Raw genomic sequence first — 15,383 nt, 5'->3', positions numbered from 1 at the left:
TGTATGATGTTAACTGCTTTTAGAAGTGAGGGGAATTTATTTTTCAAAATTAATTAAAATAGCACATTTGTGTTTAAACATTCAAGCAATAGGTTATATAACAGGTGTGGGACAATTTCTCAAGAATCAGTGAATGGCCATTTAGCAACACACATCATCTGAGTATGTAAAATAAGCACATGAACAGACAGGCACCAGAAAATAATCAGTCGGTACATACAGAGGAACACAAGTTTAATCAAAGATACGCTTCAGGACACTCTTCCTCGAATGCATACAGATCAGACACTAGTAGAACCAATACAAAAACACTTCTTCATGCCTTTACGGTCAGAAAATCCCTGGAGTTTCCACTTTAAATATGAAGAGAATTTTCAGATCAATTACCCTATTGCTCGTTGTTTTTTCCCCCAAAAACTGTACTTTGAATACCATGCCCAAATGTTACATTTCACTATACAAAGGCCTGAAGTCAGCATTACAAAAAGTGAAAAAGAAAAATACATGGAAAGAATAAAACACAGGAACTTTTTAACCATTCGACTGTACATGTGACATGAATTTAGTCTTTGGACAGCTTTAGCATGACGTTCTCTGAACACTGAATCATCACAGCTCTTAACACTCAAACACACCTGCTTTACCATGTGAACACAGTGTAACAGCATCTGTGTCTGTGTTTATGAACGATGTTTGATCACAGTTGGATAGCAGTGACCTGCATTACACAGGCATCTTTGACATACAATCATAAACGCAACTTTTTTTTACTTGGTGCCGAATCCAGAGTGGCTAGACCAGATATTTTTGAAGCAGAAAAAAAGAGAAACTCTCAGCAACTTCACTGTAATAATCTTCAATACACTGAACAGTCCAATAAATAACAGAAAATGTTATTCAGCAACTGAAATTCTGCTTTTTGATAGTTAGTCTCATCAGCTATACAAACACTTCATTAGTAATATAAAGGACAATGAGAGATGCTTGTTATTTCTGTCATAGAGAACCAAGTGTGACAAGTAGAAATTTAAATCAATATACATTAAGTTTTAAGTTCTGACATGGCTGTCTGTAACTACATGCATAAAACAACAAAAATGACCAAACTGAAAGGCAAGAATATCTCAAACTACTAGCTGTGCCACGTTAAAAGTCAATACTGATAAATATCGCATTGATGATAAAGGAAAAAAAAACAACAACACAAATCTGGGGCTCTGTGGAAGCAGAGAAGCAAATGATGATGAGATGAGATAAAATGCTATGAGACTTACAGACACATACATGACCCTACTCTACCACAGAGATTAATAAATATTAAATGTTTTAGACACAATCCATCCCGGTTTAGAAAATGCTTCAAATTCTCTTTTCATAAAGGCCTCCAGATCCACCTTTGCATCATTAGAAAAGTCCCGTTCGCTCGTTTTGTCTCACACTCGCTGATGCGCTTCGGTCCTGTGTGCTGATAGGGGAAGAAACATAAATGCACGCCACAGTGTTGACCTATATAAGAAAGTTCTCCAAGAGAAAGGCGTGTTAGTGTTTGTTCCGTTGTTTATTATCTAAACATGACGTTTGTAGGCCATTTAATTAGGATACACACATTTATCCTGCACCGCTTTGGATGAAATTAGAAGATGGAGGCTGAAATTAGTCACACTGGGTATAGAGTACAGTGACATCAAGCACAAAATCCTAGAATATATCTTTTAGAGTGCAAAACAGAGGGGCCATGTACATGGCCCATTCCTCCTGGACTCAAACAGCATGACAGACACACTCATTAAGTTTGCATACACATCGAAACACACACTCAATTTTAAATCTCTTTGTCCCTCACCCAGTAGTAGACATCCCGTAAATTTCCTTATTTTGATCCTTATTTCTTTCCAACTTTATCTCCTAACAAGCTCGCACACATTCCTGTCCCACAGTCTTGACTCCAGGCTTATCTGGTGTAATATACTCTGTAGTAGACGGTTTTAGACCTCCAGAGCGAGTAGGAGTTGTCGAACTTGAGCAAGTATATCCCACGGCCGGGATACTGGTGACTCCCAGCGTACACCTCCTCATGACAGTCCCGCCGGTACACCGGCACTATCTCATCCACCTGGGGTTTCCCAGCTTCCTTCTTGGCTTTCTCCTCCTCAGACTGCACTTCACCTGAGCGAAAGAGAGCAGGACGTTAAGCTACAATTCATATTTACTTTAGAAAATAAACAGAATCACAGAACAAAGATTCTGGGACTTTATTTCAATAGTACTTCCACAGTTTACAAAGTTTTGCCTAAATAAAATAGCCCCTGCTCCTGTAATTGTGAAAGTGAAAATTCCCCTTTTCGATCGTATCGCAGTGCTCCCGGAACGCGTTTCTAATTTCAACCTGGAATACCACCTGGGGAGTGCTCAAAGTTTCTATGACAACCAATGTTGACCAATTCTTCTCGTTACAAAATCTACATGAAATATATGCGAAAAATGTTGTAGTAATCGGTCCACAAAAAAGTAGGAAATTATGCAAATGTGAAAATGGAGTATAACTGGAGCATGTTGCATAATGGATATTCATTTTGAGATTTGCTAAAGATACATGATTTAAGTAGGGCTGGACAATATGACCTAAAATTTAAATCTTGATTAATTGAACACTTTTACGATCGGTTTTACGATTCCATTACAATAAATGAATGATTATTTATCTATTAAGAAATAAGAAAGAATTATTAAGAATGAATTAATTACAGTACCAGTAGGCCTATTGAATGCATTAATGAGCAAGCGATAGAGTGTGTGAATTAGTCATACCGTCTCTCTATTAATTGTGAAGCTGTAGGTTGTAGTTACTTCCAAAGTAGAAAAATCAGTGCTATAACTGTTGAGTTTCTAAGCGACTTCAGTGATAAATCACAGGACTGCATTGACAATGAGAGTTTGTCTGTGCGTGTGAGCTTCACGCAATACTGTCTTGTATGAGTGTTTGTGTGCAACAATGTATCTGTCTAAAAATTGCTTGAATTTTCAAACTGGAAAGCCTTAACTAGGGCTGTCAATCAATTAAAATATTTAAAAATCGCATGATTGTCATGAGTTAACTCTGATTAATTGCAACTTAATCTGCCATTTTTATAAGTTCTAAATGTACATTAAATTAATATTTTTCATGTTTTTAATACTCTAATCAACATGGGTATATGGACAAATATGCACGCTTTATGCAAATGTACGTTTATTATTAGTGAAACCATACCCAAAAGAGTATGAAGACTAGACATGTATCATGTCATATACACGCATCTAAAGGATTATTAGGAACACCGGTTCAATTTCTCATTAAAGAAATTATCTAATCAACCAATCACATGGCAGTTGCTTCAATGCATTTAGGGGTGTGGTCCTGGTCAGGACAATCTCCTGAACTCCAAACTGAATGTCAGAATGGAAAAAAAGGTGATTTAAGCAATTTTGAACTTGGCATGGTTGTTGGTGCCAGACGGGCCAGTCTGAGTATTTTACAATCTGCTCAGTTACTGGGATTCACACACAACCATTTCTAGGGTTTACAAAGAATGGTGTGAAAAGGGAAAAACATCCAGTATGCGGCAGTCCTGTGGGCAAAAAGGCCTTTTTGATGCTAGAGGTCAGAGGAGAATGGGCCGACTGATTCAAACTGATAGAAGAGCAACTTTGACTGAAAAAAACACGTTACAACAGAAGTATGCAGCAAAGTATTTGTGAAGCCACAACACACACAACCTTGAGGCGGATGAGCTACAACAGCAGAAGACCCCACCGGGTACCACTCATCTCCACTACAAATAGGAAAAAGAGGCTACAATTTGCACAAGCTCACCAAAATTGGACAGTTGAAGACTGGAAGACTGCCTTGTCTGATGAGTCTCGTTTTCTGTTGAGACATTCAGATGGTAGAGTCAGAATTTGGCGTAAACAGAATGAGAACATGGATCTATCATGCCTTGTTACCAACGTGTAGGCTGGTGGTGGTGGTGTAATGGTGTGGGGAATGTTTTCTTGGCACACTTTAGGCCCCTTAGTGCCAATTGGGCATTGTTTAAATGCCACGGCCTACCTGACCATTGTTTCTGACCATGTCAATCCCTTTATGACCACCATGTACCCATTCTCTGATGGCTACTTCCAGCAGGATAATGCACCATGTCACAAAGCTTGAATCATTTCAAATTGGTTTCTTAAACATGACAATGAGTTCACGGTACTAAAATGGCCCCCACAGTCCCCAGATGTAAACCCTATAGAGCATCTTTGGGATGTGGTGGAAAGGGAGCTTCATGCCCTGGATGTGCACCCCACAAATCTCCATCAACTGCAAGATGCTATCCTATCAATATGGGCCAAGAATGCTTTCAGCACCTTGTTGAATCAATGTCACATAGAATTAAGGCAGTTCTGAAGGCGAAAGGGGGTCAAACATAGTATTAGTATGGTGGTGTTCCTAATAATCCTTTAGGTGAGTATGTTTTCAAAGAACTTGTTCATGTCTCTTAAGCCTAATCTTAAAAATTCAGAATAAGCAGTGATTTCCTAAATAAATAAATAAAGTGAGTTTTTACACTGGCAGTTTAGTTCAGAACAGGGCACTGAAAAATTGGTAATGTGAAAGCTGTTGTGCGGACCTGTGAGCACACCAGGTTACCAAACCCGAGACAGAATCCTTCAGTTGCACGCAAACTGCGCCGCGATTCACGTGAACAGTGTAAGAAACACAGACTCGGGTGCACTGTTATTCAGAAAAGTAACCTGCGCAATCGTTTTAGCCGATTGTAATGTATAGTTCAATAAAAAACGTAAGTGGTGATGGTGTTAATGATTTACCTCGGATATGAGCAAGAGCGAGCTTGTAGTGTATTCGCACCTCGCTCATGCAATCTCCTGAGTCCCTTTACAAGCATGCAACAAAAGCCCTCTCATCCAATATATTGACCTGCGTTCTGTTTTCTATCATAGCCTGAGGATGTTTGTGATTATGTAAGATGCACAAAGATGCACCATGGTTCAACAGAATGAAGTTGACTAGCGCTGTGGGAGAAACAGAAAACCATCGCGCTTGGACTTGGACTACAGCAAACGTGCTCAGTGTAAAAACGCCCTTTTCTTTTATTTCGACCTGGAGTCTAATAAAAGTTGAACAGAAAAAAAAAATGGTAGCTTATGTAGGCTATATAATGTCACTTGTTTCCTTAATGTCTACTCTCGATTTCTCCAACTATCGGCTAGGCCACGGATCAAACAGAAAATGCGTGTATAATGCCATTAAAATTAATTTGCGTTAACGCGGTCATTTTGACAGCCCTACTTAAAATGCACACAATTGACAAAATTTTGTGAAGACCAAGTGAAAGTAATCTGGCTTCAGGGCTCACACGCTTTAAGAGACATGATGCTGCTCGGCTCTCTGTGTCACAGAAAACAGCTTGCGAGCACTGAATTGTTTTCCATATTGTGTAAAATTGCTTGAATGCAAGCCTTTAAACACATACAGTACAATTGAGAAATTTCACAAGGACACAAGCGAAAGTGCTCTAGCTTTAGGCCTTGCGTGCTGTCTATATGTCTGTGCATGTAGCAGCACTAAGCTAAAGGCAATTATCTTACCTGTACAATAAATTGTGTAAAACATGCAATTGCCCTAGCAATTCTGAGCATCCAGATTGTTTAAACAAAGATAACAGCTCCTGAATCTTTCAGAGTGACTGCAAACTGCCGTCGATGTGACTGGACAGGATGGAGTTACGTGACTACAAACACGGCAGTATGTTTTGAAGGGGAAATTATTAACAGGATTTTTTTTTGAATAATGAAATAACTGACATAGGAAAATTACGTCAGTTAAAGGTTCTGGATTGCAATTTTGATTAGTTTTCGATGATTATTAATCGTCCAGCCCCACATTTAAGACATTATTATTATTGTTTAAAAAAAATACTTCCAAGTGATCATTAGATGGGTTAATATAGGTAATCCAAATGTAAAAATAAAATAAATGAGCACAATTAACTATCAGCCAGTATGGTTTTGACATTTCTTGTATACATTCCTCACCTTCTTCGTCCTCATCTTCGTCACTAGACTCGCTAACGTGCACGCTCACCGATGCATTAGTAGAGTCAGTCCATTCAAAGAAGACTCCAAAGCCAACGTCATAATAGTCAGTGGCAAACTCCCAGAAGAGATAGGAGCCCTCCTCGTGGGTGGGGACCCGGACGGTAACCACTTCCCCCCGGCCCACAGTTATCACAGAGTCCACATCCTGACGGATCTTCTCTTTAAAGTCTTTTATCTGTGGCCGGGTCCACATGGAGGGGGCTGCTATTACAGGGGGAGAGTCTGAGAACCAGGAATATGGGATATGGGTAAATAATGGATGGATTTATTCCTATTTTAAAGTAGGGCTGGGTTTTGACACACACACCATGATTTAATTTCAATTGACAAGCTTGTGATTTGATTCAATTTCAATCTCTATTCAGTTAAATATTGATTCATTTGGATATATCAGATACACTTATGATAAATACTAAAGGAATTTATTGTAAATTTCATAATAAAATGACCAATTTGAAAGCATATCAGAATATCAGAAGTAACAGAGCACAAAGCTATTGTGATTTCAGCGGGTCGGAGGTGCCTTACAAATAATGTTTAGAAGATTTGCTCATGCATCAACTGAAAACAGCATGGACTTACAGATCAAGAATAGTTCATAAAAATGAGAATCAGGAAATACATTTGTCAACCCAGCCCTATTTTAAATTGAAATGCACTAAATGAAACACTACAGAATGAAAAAAGTGAATGTCAGACAAGTTCACAAGTTCCTCACAGTTAATCCATAATCAAACATATTCACAAGGAAAACTGGATATTCAGCAAGAAAATAATGTTAGGCAAGACTTATGAAAAAATCTTAAAACATAATAATGCATTGATGAATTGTTCACACTATTTATAGGAAGGTAAATTCAATTTGATATTTAGTTGCCATTAACAGCACTTAAAGTTGTAGAAATAACCAGGAAATCAATGAAACAACTCACCGGTGGGTCCATTCTCAGTGACCTCGTCTGCAGGCTCCAGGTCCGGCTCTCGCTCTAAGCTGTCAGCAGTGGACTCTGCCTGTCCGTTCAGCGTGGGAACCTCCTCTCCAGCAGAAGGCGCTGACACCTCACTGGCTTCTAATGTAGACAGCACTATAGCGTCCTCCTGCTGCTTCTGCAAGGCAGCCTTAAGAAAACATTGGTATGTGACAACAGAAAACCAAAATAAATTGCAACAGTGAGTCAAAGTCTAATACATGACAATAAAACCAGTTTAACTTGCAGTGACAGTTGTGTACATTAAGCAATCTACCTTGATAACTGTACACCTGCTAAACAAATGCTACCACTGCAATTTTGTTCTTTATAACAGTTGTTCTTAGCTGGGTTGCAGGTCTGTTCCAAATGTGAATAAAACGCATCTAATTACAGAGTAGAGCACAGCAAACAAGCAAACTTTTAAAACTTTTCATACTGAATGAACATCAGCACATACACATTATCATTCAAAAGTTTGGGATCAGTAAGAAGTCTCATGCTCACCAAGGCTGCGCAAAAAAACAACAAAAAAACAACAGCAAAACAGTTATAGTGTAAAAAAGGATTACAATTTAAAACAACTTTTTTGTATTTGAATATTTAGGCCTTGTCCACAATAACACGTTTTAGTTTGAAAGCGCATCTCTTTCTCTCAGTTTTCGCCTTCCGTCCACACGGAGATAGCATTTTTCCTTTGAAAACTGAGCTTTTTGAAAACGCTTTGCCTAGAGGATAAGCTTGAAAACACTGTTTTCACATTGTAGTGTGGACTGTAAAAACAATAATGCACGTTTAGTCATGTGACGCATATTGAACCGAAAGATATGCATGTTTATTTTGCTATTGTGCTTGTTATGTGCTGTTCACTTTTACACTGTGGCTACTAATATGTTACTTTGTACACTCTTCATATCACAGTCCGGCAAAGATGACAGAAAATGTACTCACAATTGCTGTCCTGCTGCAAAACATGAGCATTTGTGTTTTTAGACCAATCATAATGTTGACCCAGTGCAACCTGAACAAAAATTTTGTTTAATAAAATGATCCTGCTAGAAGAATAAGTATGAGAATGTATACAGGCTGTCCCGCCTGTATTATCTCAGTGAGCTTTAATGAGTTAACGCATGTGCAGTAAGGTGAATTTAGTGTTCTCTGACGTTTCAGTGTGGAAGAGAAACTTTTGGAAAATGCTTGAAAACGCTAGTGTGGACGAAGAGTGTTTTGAAACGAAAACACCATTTTTAAATGTACTTTATTCCTTTGGCAAAACAGATTTTTGGCAGCCATTGCTCCAGTCTTCAGTGTCACAAGATCCTTCAGAAATCTTCCTAATATGCCGATTTGGTGTTCAAGAAACATTTCATATTATTAGACATTTGTGCTACCTAATATTTTTGTGATTTTTTTTCTTTTCTTTTCAGGATTTGTTGAACAGAAAGTTCAAAAGAACAGCATTTGTTTGGAGGGCCCGTTTACACTAGTGTGTTTTCGTTTTAAAACGCATAACTTTTCGATACGGTTACATCTGCGATCTACACTACTAGAAAACTGATACATATGAAAATACTGCAAACCACGTTTTAGTTTGAAAACTCCGGGGTTGCGTTTCAGTGTAAATGGACACTTTTGAAAACGATGGCTGCCCACATTTCAACACCTTAACAGGACAGTATAAGATTGGGGCTGCGTTTCCCAAGTTGATCGTTGGTGGCTATTGTAACAATGCTTTTGGATAACGCAGCCATGAGCCATCTCTCAATGGCTCTGTAACATACCAGCCTAAACATCAGTGTAAACAATAACGGACACAGAACTGCATGCTTGGCTGACTTTGAGGTCCTTTTTAGCAGCCTCTGTATTATATGACTTGTATTACAACTTGTGTTATATAATTATATTACACTTGTACGTGCATGCCCAGTGTGCATAAACGGTCATGTGACACGCATTTTAGGTCTTAGACAAGAGATCATTTTTGAAAGGCAATGGATTTCAATTTAATATAGCCTTGCTGAATAAAATAATTTTAATCATATTGACCCCAAACATTTGAACAGTAGTGTAGATTTTCTAAATGTTATCATGGGTCACAAAAGCAGCATCGAAAGGGTGGGATCATGGGCCCTCACCTGCTGCTGAGCGAGCTGCACCTGATACAGCTGCTGCATGTACTGCTGATAGTGCTGCTCCTGCAGCTGCCGGATGAGGATGAGCTGCTGTTCTGAACTGTCGGGGTACTGCTGCGCTGCATACTGCTGGAACTGCACCGCTGTCTGCGCATTGAGCGCAGCCATGATCTGCTGCCTAACACACCAGAGAGAGTGAGAAAAAAGGTGCACAATAAAGCATGTGGCACTATACTAGGGTTGCATAGCATAGTACTAAAATACAACAAGTTTTTATATAGGGCGATAAAACTATTTATTTTAAATCATTTAAATGTCAGTTGAAATCACGACCCATTACTTCAGGTGGTTAAAAGATTATTCTAGGTAGTGCTAAAGATTAATTCTGAATTATTAAGTGTTGACAGCCCTAGTTTAATTTTATCGGTCATTCAGGACCATTTATTTGTTGCCTAAGGGTTTAGATTTAATATCAAAGAGACATATCAACACCACAACTGGGCTCTACTCTAAAGGCTGGAATAAACTACATGACTTTTTAAATCAGAAGATATTTTAAAACACTAGGCATCATACACTTGCCGACTTCGTAAATAGCAGACATGTACGCAAGTCTTTGAGGTCCAAGTCAAGTCAAGTGTCAAATCTTTGAGGGTCAAGTCAAGTGTCAAGTCTTTGAGGTCTAAGTCAAGTCAAGTGTCAAGTCTTTGAGGTCCAAGTTGTGTCAAGTCTTTGAGGTTAAGTCAAGTGTCATTTCTATGAGGGTCAAGTCAAGTGTCAATTCTTTGATGTCCAAGTCAAGTCAAGTTTCAAGTCTTTGATGTACAAGTCAAGTCTCAAGTCTTTGAGGTCAAAGTCAAGTGTCAAGTCTTTGAGGTCCAAGTCAAGTGAAGTCTCAAGTCTTTGAGGTCCAAGTCAAGTGAAGTCTCAAGTCTTTGAGGGTCAAGTCAAGTGTCAAGTCTTTGAGGTCCAAGTCAAGTCAAGTGTCAAGTCTTTGAGGTCCAAGTCAAGTGTCAAGTCTTTGAGGTCCAAGTCAAGTGTCAAGTCTTTGAGGTCCAAGTCAAGTCAATTCTCAGTCTTTAAGGTCCAAGCCAAGTCAAGTCTCCGAGGTCTAAGTCAAGTCTTTGAGGTCCAAGCCAAGTGTCAAGTCTTTGAGGTCCAAGTCAAGTGTCAAGTCTTTGAGGTCCAAGTCAAGTTACGGTCACAGTGTCTCAAGTCAAGTGTCAAGTCTTTGAGGTCCAAGTCAAGTGTCAAGTCTTTGAGGTCCAAGTCAAGTTACGGTCACAGTGTCTCAAGTCAAGTCTTTGTTCTATATCTAGCAATATAGTTTTTCAGCTAGTTGTTATAATTACCAGTGTACTATCAAAACAAATGACTTTTACTTTAAAATTGCATAAAGCACACAAAAAACTACTTAAATTACTGTCCAATTACTGTTATTACTGTCCAAATTTGTACAAAATTATACCATTTAGAAACACCACAAGGTGAAAAAAGTGCAGTGTATTTCTATTTGAGTTGCCGTAGTTTGCTGTAGATCTCAATTAATTCTGGAAAATGTAGTCTTCCAGTGAGCATTGGAAGTAACAACCTGTGTATAGACGAGTGTTACAAATGACACAAAGAAGAAAATTTCCATCTGCGAGTCTCATTTGGGGAAATGAGTCGTACAGGGTCATAAATTTCATATGAAAGTTTTTTTTGCAATCCAGATGCAAATTAACTTGGTAAATCTGGATTATATGCATATATGTTAGCAAATATATTTTGGGGGAAAACATGAAAAGGACGTGTACTTAAAAATGTACCGCAAGCAAGCCTCAAATTCGATGACAAAGAAAACGCAGCTTCATAAGGTAAGGCTTGACTATATTGTTACTATTTGTTGCCAATTTATTTAACAGCAGTTTTCTAATGGGTGATGAATTTGCATGCCTTCAGATGCGTCACACGCTCACTGGCTTGGTGTTTTAGAAATCTTTTGTGATATTTGCAGCTGCAGCCCATATTTTGAAATGAATAGTACAAAGGTGGCATTTTGTGCTGCCATGTGGGGAAGTAAATAGAGAACGTAATCTGGAAAGCCGTGCCAAAAGTCTCAGTCTTCAAGTCTTAGTCAAGTCTCAGGTCAGTTGTTCGCGAGGCCAAGTCGAGTCTTTTATTTTTTTTGCAACTTAAGTGCGACTCGAGTCCAATCTAGGCAAAAGCCGTGTAGTGTAGTCTCTCAAAAGACGTTTTCAAATGATGGCATTCTGGAATAATTCAACTGGTGTGACTCACTTCTGCTGCTCTACACGTAGTCGTTCCTCCTCAATCTGTCTTCTTTCCTCCTCTTCTCTCCTCAGCCTCTCCTCTTCCTCACGTCTGCGCCTCTCCTCCTCCTGCCGCAGTCTCTCGCGTTCTTCTTCCTCTCTGCGCCGCTGCTCCTCTTCCTCTTGCCTTCTCAGCAAAAACATAACAATATACACAATGTGAGACATCCATGAGGTTACAGAGTGTCCAGGTTTTAAACATGTTGTTTAGGGTGATCAATTGTTTATTGGAGCCCAATTCCTTTTTGTTGATGCGGTAGATCTCTCTGAGAGAAGTCTATATTTCAAGAGACCCACCCAGTTAAAGGGTAAACCAGTAAATAAGTCTAAATTAAAAGTGTGACAGCAAAAAGATGAAATAGAGAAAGAAAATCAATCATATTTATCTGCAAGCCTGACCTCTTTCTCTCTTGCTCCTCCTTTTCAATCTTGTGTGAGGCGACGAAAGGTGCGAATAAATTGCAACATTTATTCAACAGCTTTACAAACTCAAGCATGGCCTCGTCCTTCTCCATGTTGCCCAAAGATGCCCATTCTCTTCTGAAAAATGTATATTAAAAAAAAAGTTTACACAACTGTATAGCATCCATAATATCAGTATAATTTTTAATTAATACATGCATGCACACACACACACACACAATCAACTTACCTGCGATCATTTCCCAACACATCGAAGAAGCCCACCTCTGGGGAAGCATCTGGGTTGTAAGGGCCCTGCAAAACCTGCTTGTGGAGGGCTACCAGACGAAGTTTATCCTCATAGGTCGGGTGGAAGGCTTTCCCATCTTTCTCTGAGGAAAAAACAAAAACTTACAAATATGTGGCTTTAAAACTGCAACTGGTTCCCGTTACATTAGAACAGGGATTTCCAAAGTTTTTCGGCAGCTGAACACCTTAGATGGAAAATATTTACTTGATGTACCCCATGAGATGTAAAGTTAATAGTTTAACCATTTAACAACACATTTGCATGTTTACTGTTCTCGGATGTCGGTTAATGGTCACATGACTTGCAGGTAAACATAAAATATCTTTTTTATATTTAGTTTATACGGAATTACTCTAAAATGTAAAAAAAAAAAAAAAATGGATTAATTACTAGCTTTACATAAACTCCCAAATCATCCCCAGTTTACAATGTTGCCTAAATGAATGCACATTTCTTAGTCAATACTATAAAGTTTAATGTCACAAATCACAATCATGAAAATATGATTCTGATTCATCTCTAAATTGTGTGCATCTCTGATTTTTGTGCATGCTTTGAAAGTCAAGAGCAAGATACATTAGTGGCATTAGTCCTCAGCTGGAAACTGAAACATCTCGATTGGGACATCGGTTATGCGTTAATGTGTATAATTAGAAGAGCTGCAGCACTTAGACTATAGAGCTGATGATGGACACACAAGCATACTTTATTCATCAAGAGCCCACAGACAAGAAATGAGTGGAGACCTGCGAAAAAGGACTAAATATCTTAATGGACAAAAACTAAAAGGGCTGCACCAACACACCTCACTTTCAAAGAGAACAAGCAAGTTCAGCACTAATGGTTCACTGGACTATTTTGAATATTTATGCAATCTTTTATAGTCTATCTAAGACATCAGCCAGGCACATGACACAGTGGAGCTGTCACCGGTTAGGAGAGTTCCTCCAGAAGACCTCAACCCTTAAACATTGCAGTAGAAGTTAACTACAAGACCGGTATAAGCAGAACTTTTTGTTTAAACCAAACAAGAATGAAAAGGACACTAATAATAAAACCACGACTTTAATACATCTAAACAACAGTGGGAAATGAGTCTGTAGCATAGAGATGACCTAACGCATGTTTGTCTTCAATCAATGCCCATATAAGTGTATTTAGTGACATAAAATACCTTTAAAGAACCTGAGTGCCAGCCCGTAGAGCTCGACTAAATCAAAGCCCCATTTCTTCTCGATCGTAGCGCTGCTGGCAGGTTCGCCCTCCTCCCCATCGACACTCAGAGGGTTGTCATCGCTCTGCTCCTCCGGTCGGGCGGCGGGCGTCTCGGCCTGCTCCTGCTCGCCCTCGGAATCCGGACTAAGAGTCAAACCGTCGATAGAAACTTCGAGCCGGCTTGAATTTGCACTGTTGAGGTCGCCGCTCTGAACCTCTGTCGCCATCGTGCAGAATGTCAGCTGAAGCAGCCACGTACCTACTTCCGCCCTGCTACGCCGGAACTTCCGGCAGCATGACGTAGAAATGTTTGACTACAAGAGCTTCAAGACCGTAACAAATTATTCTGCATTTATTAATATTAAAAAAGCTTTGCATCATAAGCGTTTTTATTTCATTTTATGAATGGTTTTAACAATAGTGTGTTTTGCATAAAGGCAAAGGCAAAAAAAAAAAAAGATGAAACCGTACCTAGGAAAAGAGAAAACATACACAAAAGTGTTTATTTGATTTTATGTGTCAGAAATCAAGAAAAGGGAGGGAAATAAATAGCGACCGGCGAATATGAAAGTGTAATATGAACCAAAAAAATGTACTCGTAAGTTAACCTTACACTTGGGACAGCAAGAAAAAAAGCAAATGGCCTAAACGAGAAAACACAGACCCTGTCCCAAATGGCACAATTCATGTGCACTTGCGGTCTTGTGGACTTTTCTTATGCGCATGTCCACAGGTCCAAGACATAAGACTGTATTTGATATAATATAATATATATTATATTATAAACTAAACTAAAACTGTTAAACTGTTGAATTCAAATGTATGTTCTAATTCCTTCTATGGCCACAGGTGTAACTAATGATTTATGAAAGAATGTGTCACTCTCTGTGCATTAAGTCTATGAAATTTCCTCACTACTAAATAGTCTATGGTCAACTGTTAGTGGTATTATAACAAAGTCAGAAGCAACAGCACTTCAACCACAAAGTGGTAGGCCACGTAAAATCACAGAGCAGGGTCAGTGCACGCTGAGGCGCATAGCCCTTACGAAAGAAAAATATATTTACCAGTATATTACTTGAAATATATTATAATATATTGTAAGTACATGGAATAATATATTGATGGTATTATACAATATATTATATATTCCTGTAATATATTGCAAAATATACAAATGATTGCCGCTTTCATAGAATATATTGCAAATTGGAGAATATAAATATGAAATCCCATATATGTGAATATATTGCCTAATGTATTACATGATATTTTCCAATATACTACACTATATTTTTGTTTCGTAAGGGAGTGCTCAAAAGTCGTCATTCTGCAGTCGATAGTATACAGACCTCCAAACTTTATGCAGCCTTCAGATTATCTTAAGAACAGTGCACAGAGCTTCATGGAATGGGTTTCATAAAGACATGGATGAGTGAGTTTGATGTGGAGGAACTTGACTGACCTGCACAGAGTCCTGACCTCAACCCGACAGAACACATTTGAGATGAATTAGAACAGAGACTGTGAGCCAGGCCTTCTGGTCCAACATCAGTGCCTGACCTCACGAGTGTGTTTCTATAAGAATGGTCAGAAATTCCCATAAACACACCCCTAAACCTTGTGGAAAGCCTTCCCATGAATAGTTGAAGCTGTTAGCTGCAAAGGGTGGGCCAATTTATTAAACCCTACGGATTAAGAATGGGATGTTATTAAAGTTCATCTGCATGTTAAGGCAGGCATCCCAAAACGTTTGACAAAATAGTGTGTGTGTGTGTATAATATTATTATTTTAAAATAACAGCTTCTTTGAAATGTTTGGCTATAGGCTAGTGTCTGAGCGGCAATTATAAAATAACAATTGGTCATTCACTTGCTGTGGTTTTATTCAACATCAGTA

The 15,383-nt window shown here is 38.7% G+C and overlaps 1 protein-coding gene across 4 annotated transcripts; it reads right to left on the bottom strand.

Moving 5' to 3' along the window:
* Positions 1-217: 217 nt before the first annotated feature.
* acbd3 (acyl-Coenzyme A binding domain containing 3) lies at positions 218-13,766 on the bottom strand. Of its 4 annotated transcripts, none has more exons than XM_067417586.1 (9): positions 13,443-13,766; positions 12,209-12,350; positions 11,956-12,096; positions 11,525-11,683; positions 9,248-9,422; positions 7,077-7,263; positions 6,082-6,366; positions 3,854-3,907; positions 218-2,166 (listed from the first exon to the last, which is right to left on the bottom strand). In XM_067417586.1, exons 1-9 carry the CDS (start codon positions 13,708-13,710, stop codon positions 1,952-1,954), a joined length of 1,626 nt encoding a protein of 541 aa, XP_067273687.1. In that variant the 5' UTR covers positions 13,711-13,766; the 3' UTR covers positions 218-1,951. The 4 variants fall into 4 exon arrangements, with proteins under 4 accessions (XP_067273687.1, XP_067273688.1, XP_067273689.1 ...); XM_067417587.1 differs by having other exon boundaries at positions 6,082-6,348; XM_067417588.1 differs by having other exon boundaries at positions 6,082-6,345.
* Positions 13,767-15,383: the final 1,617 nt, after the last annotated feature.

The sequence above is a fragment of the Pseudorasbora parva genome, chromosome 15 (genome assembly GCF_024679245.1).
Source record: "Pseudorasbora parva isolate DD20220531a chromosome 15, ASM2467924v1, whole genome shotgun sequence".
Classification (NCBI taxonomy): domain Eukaryota; kingdom Metazoa; phylum Chordata; class Actinopteri; order Cypriniformes; family Gobionidae; genus Pseudorasbora; species Pseudorasbora parva.
This window is presented reverse-complemented; position numbering and strand designations above follow the sequence as displayed.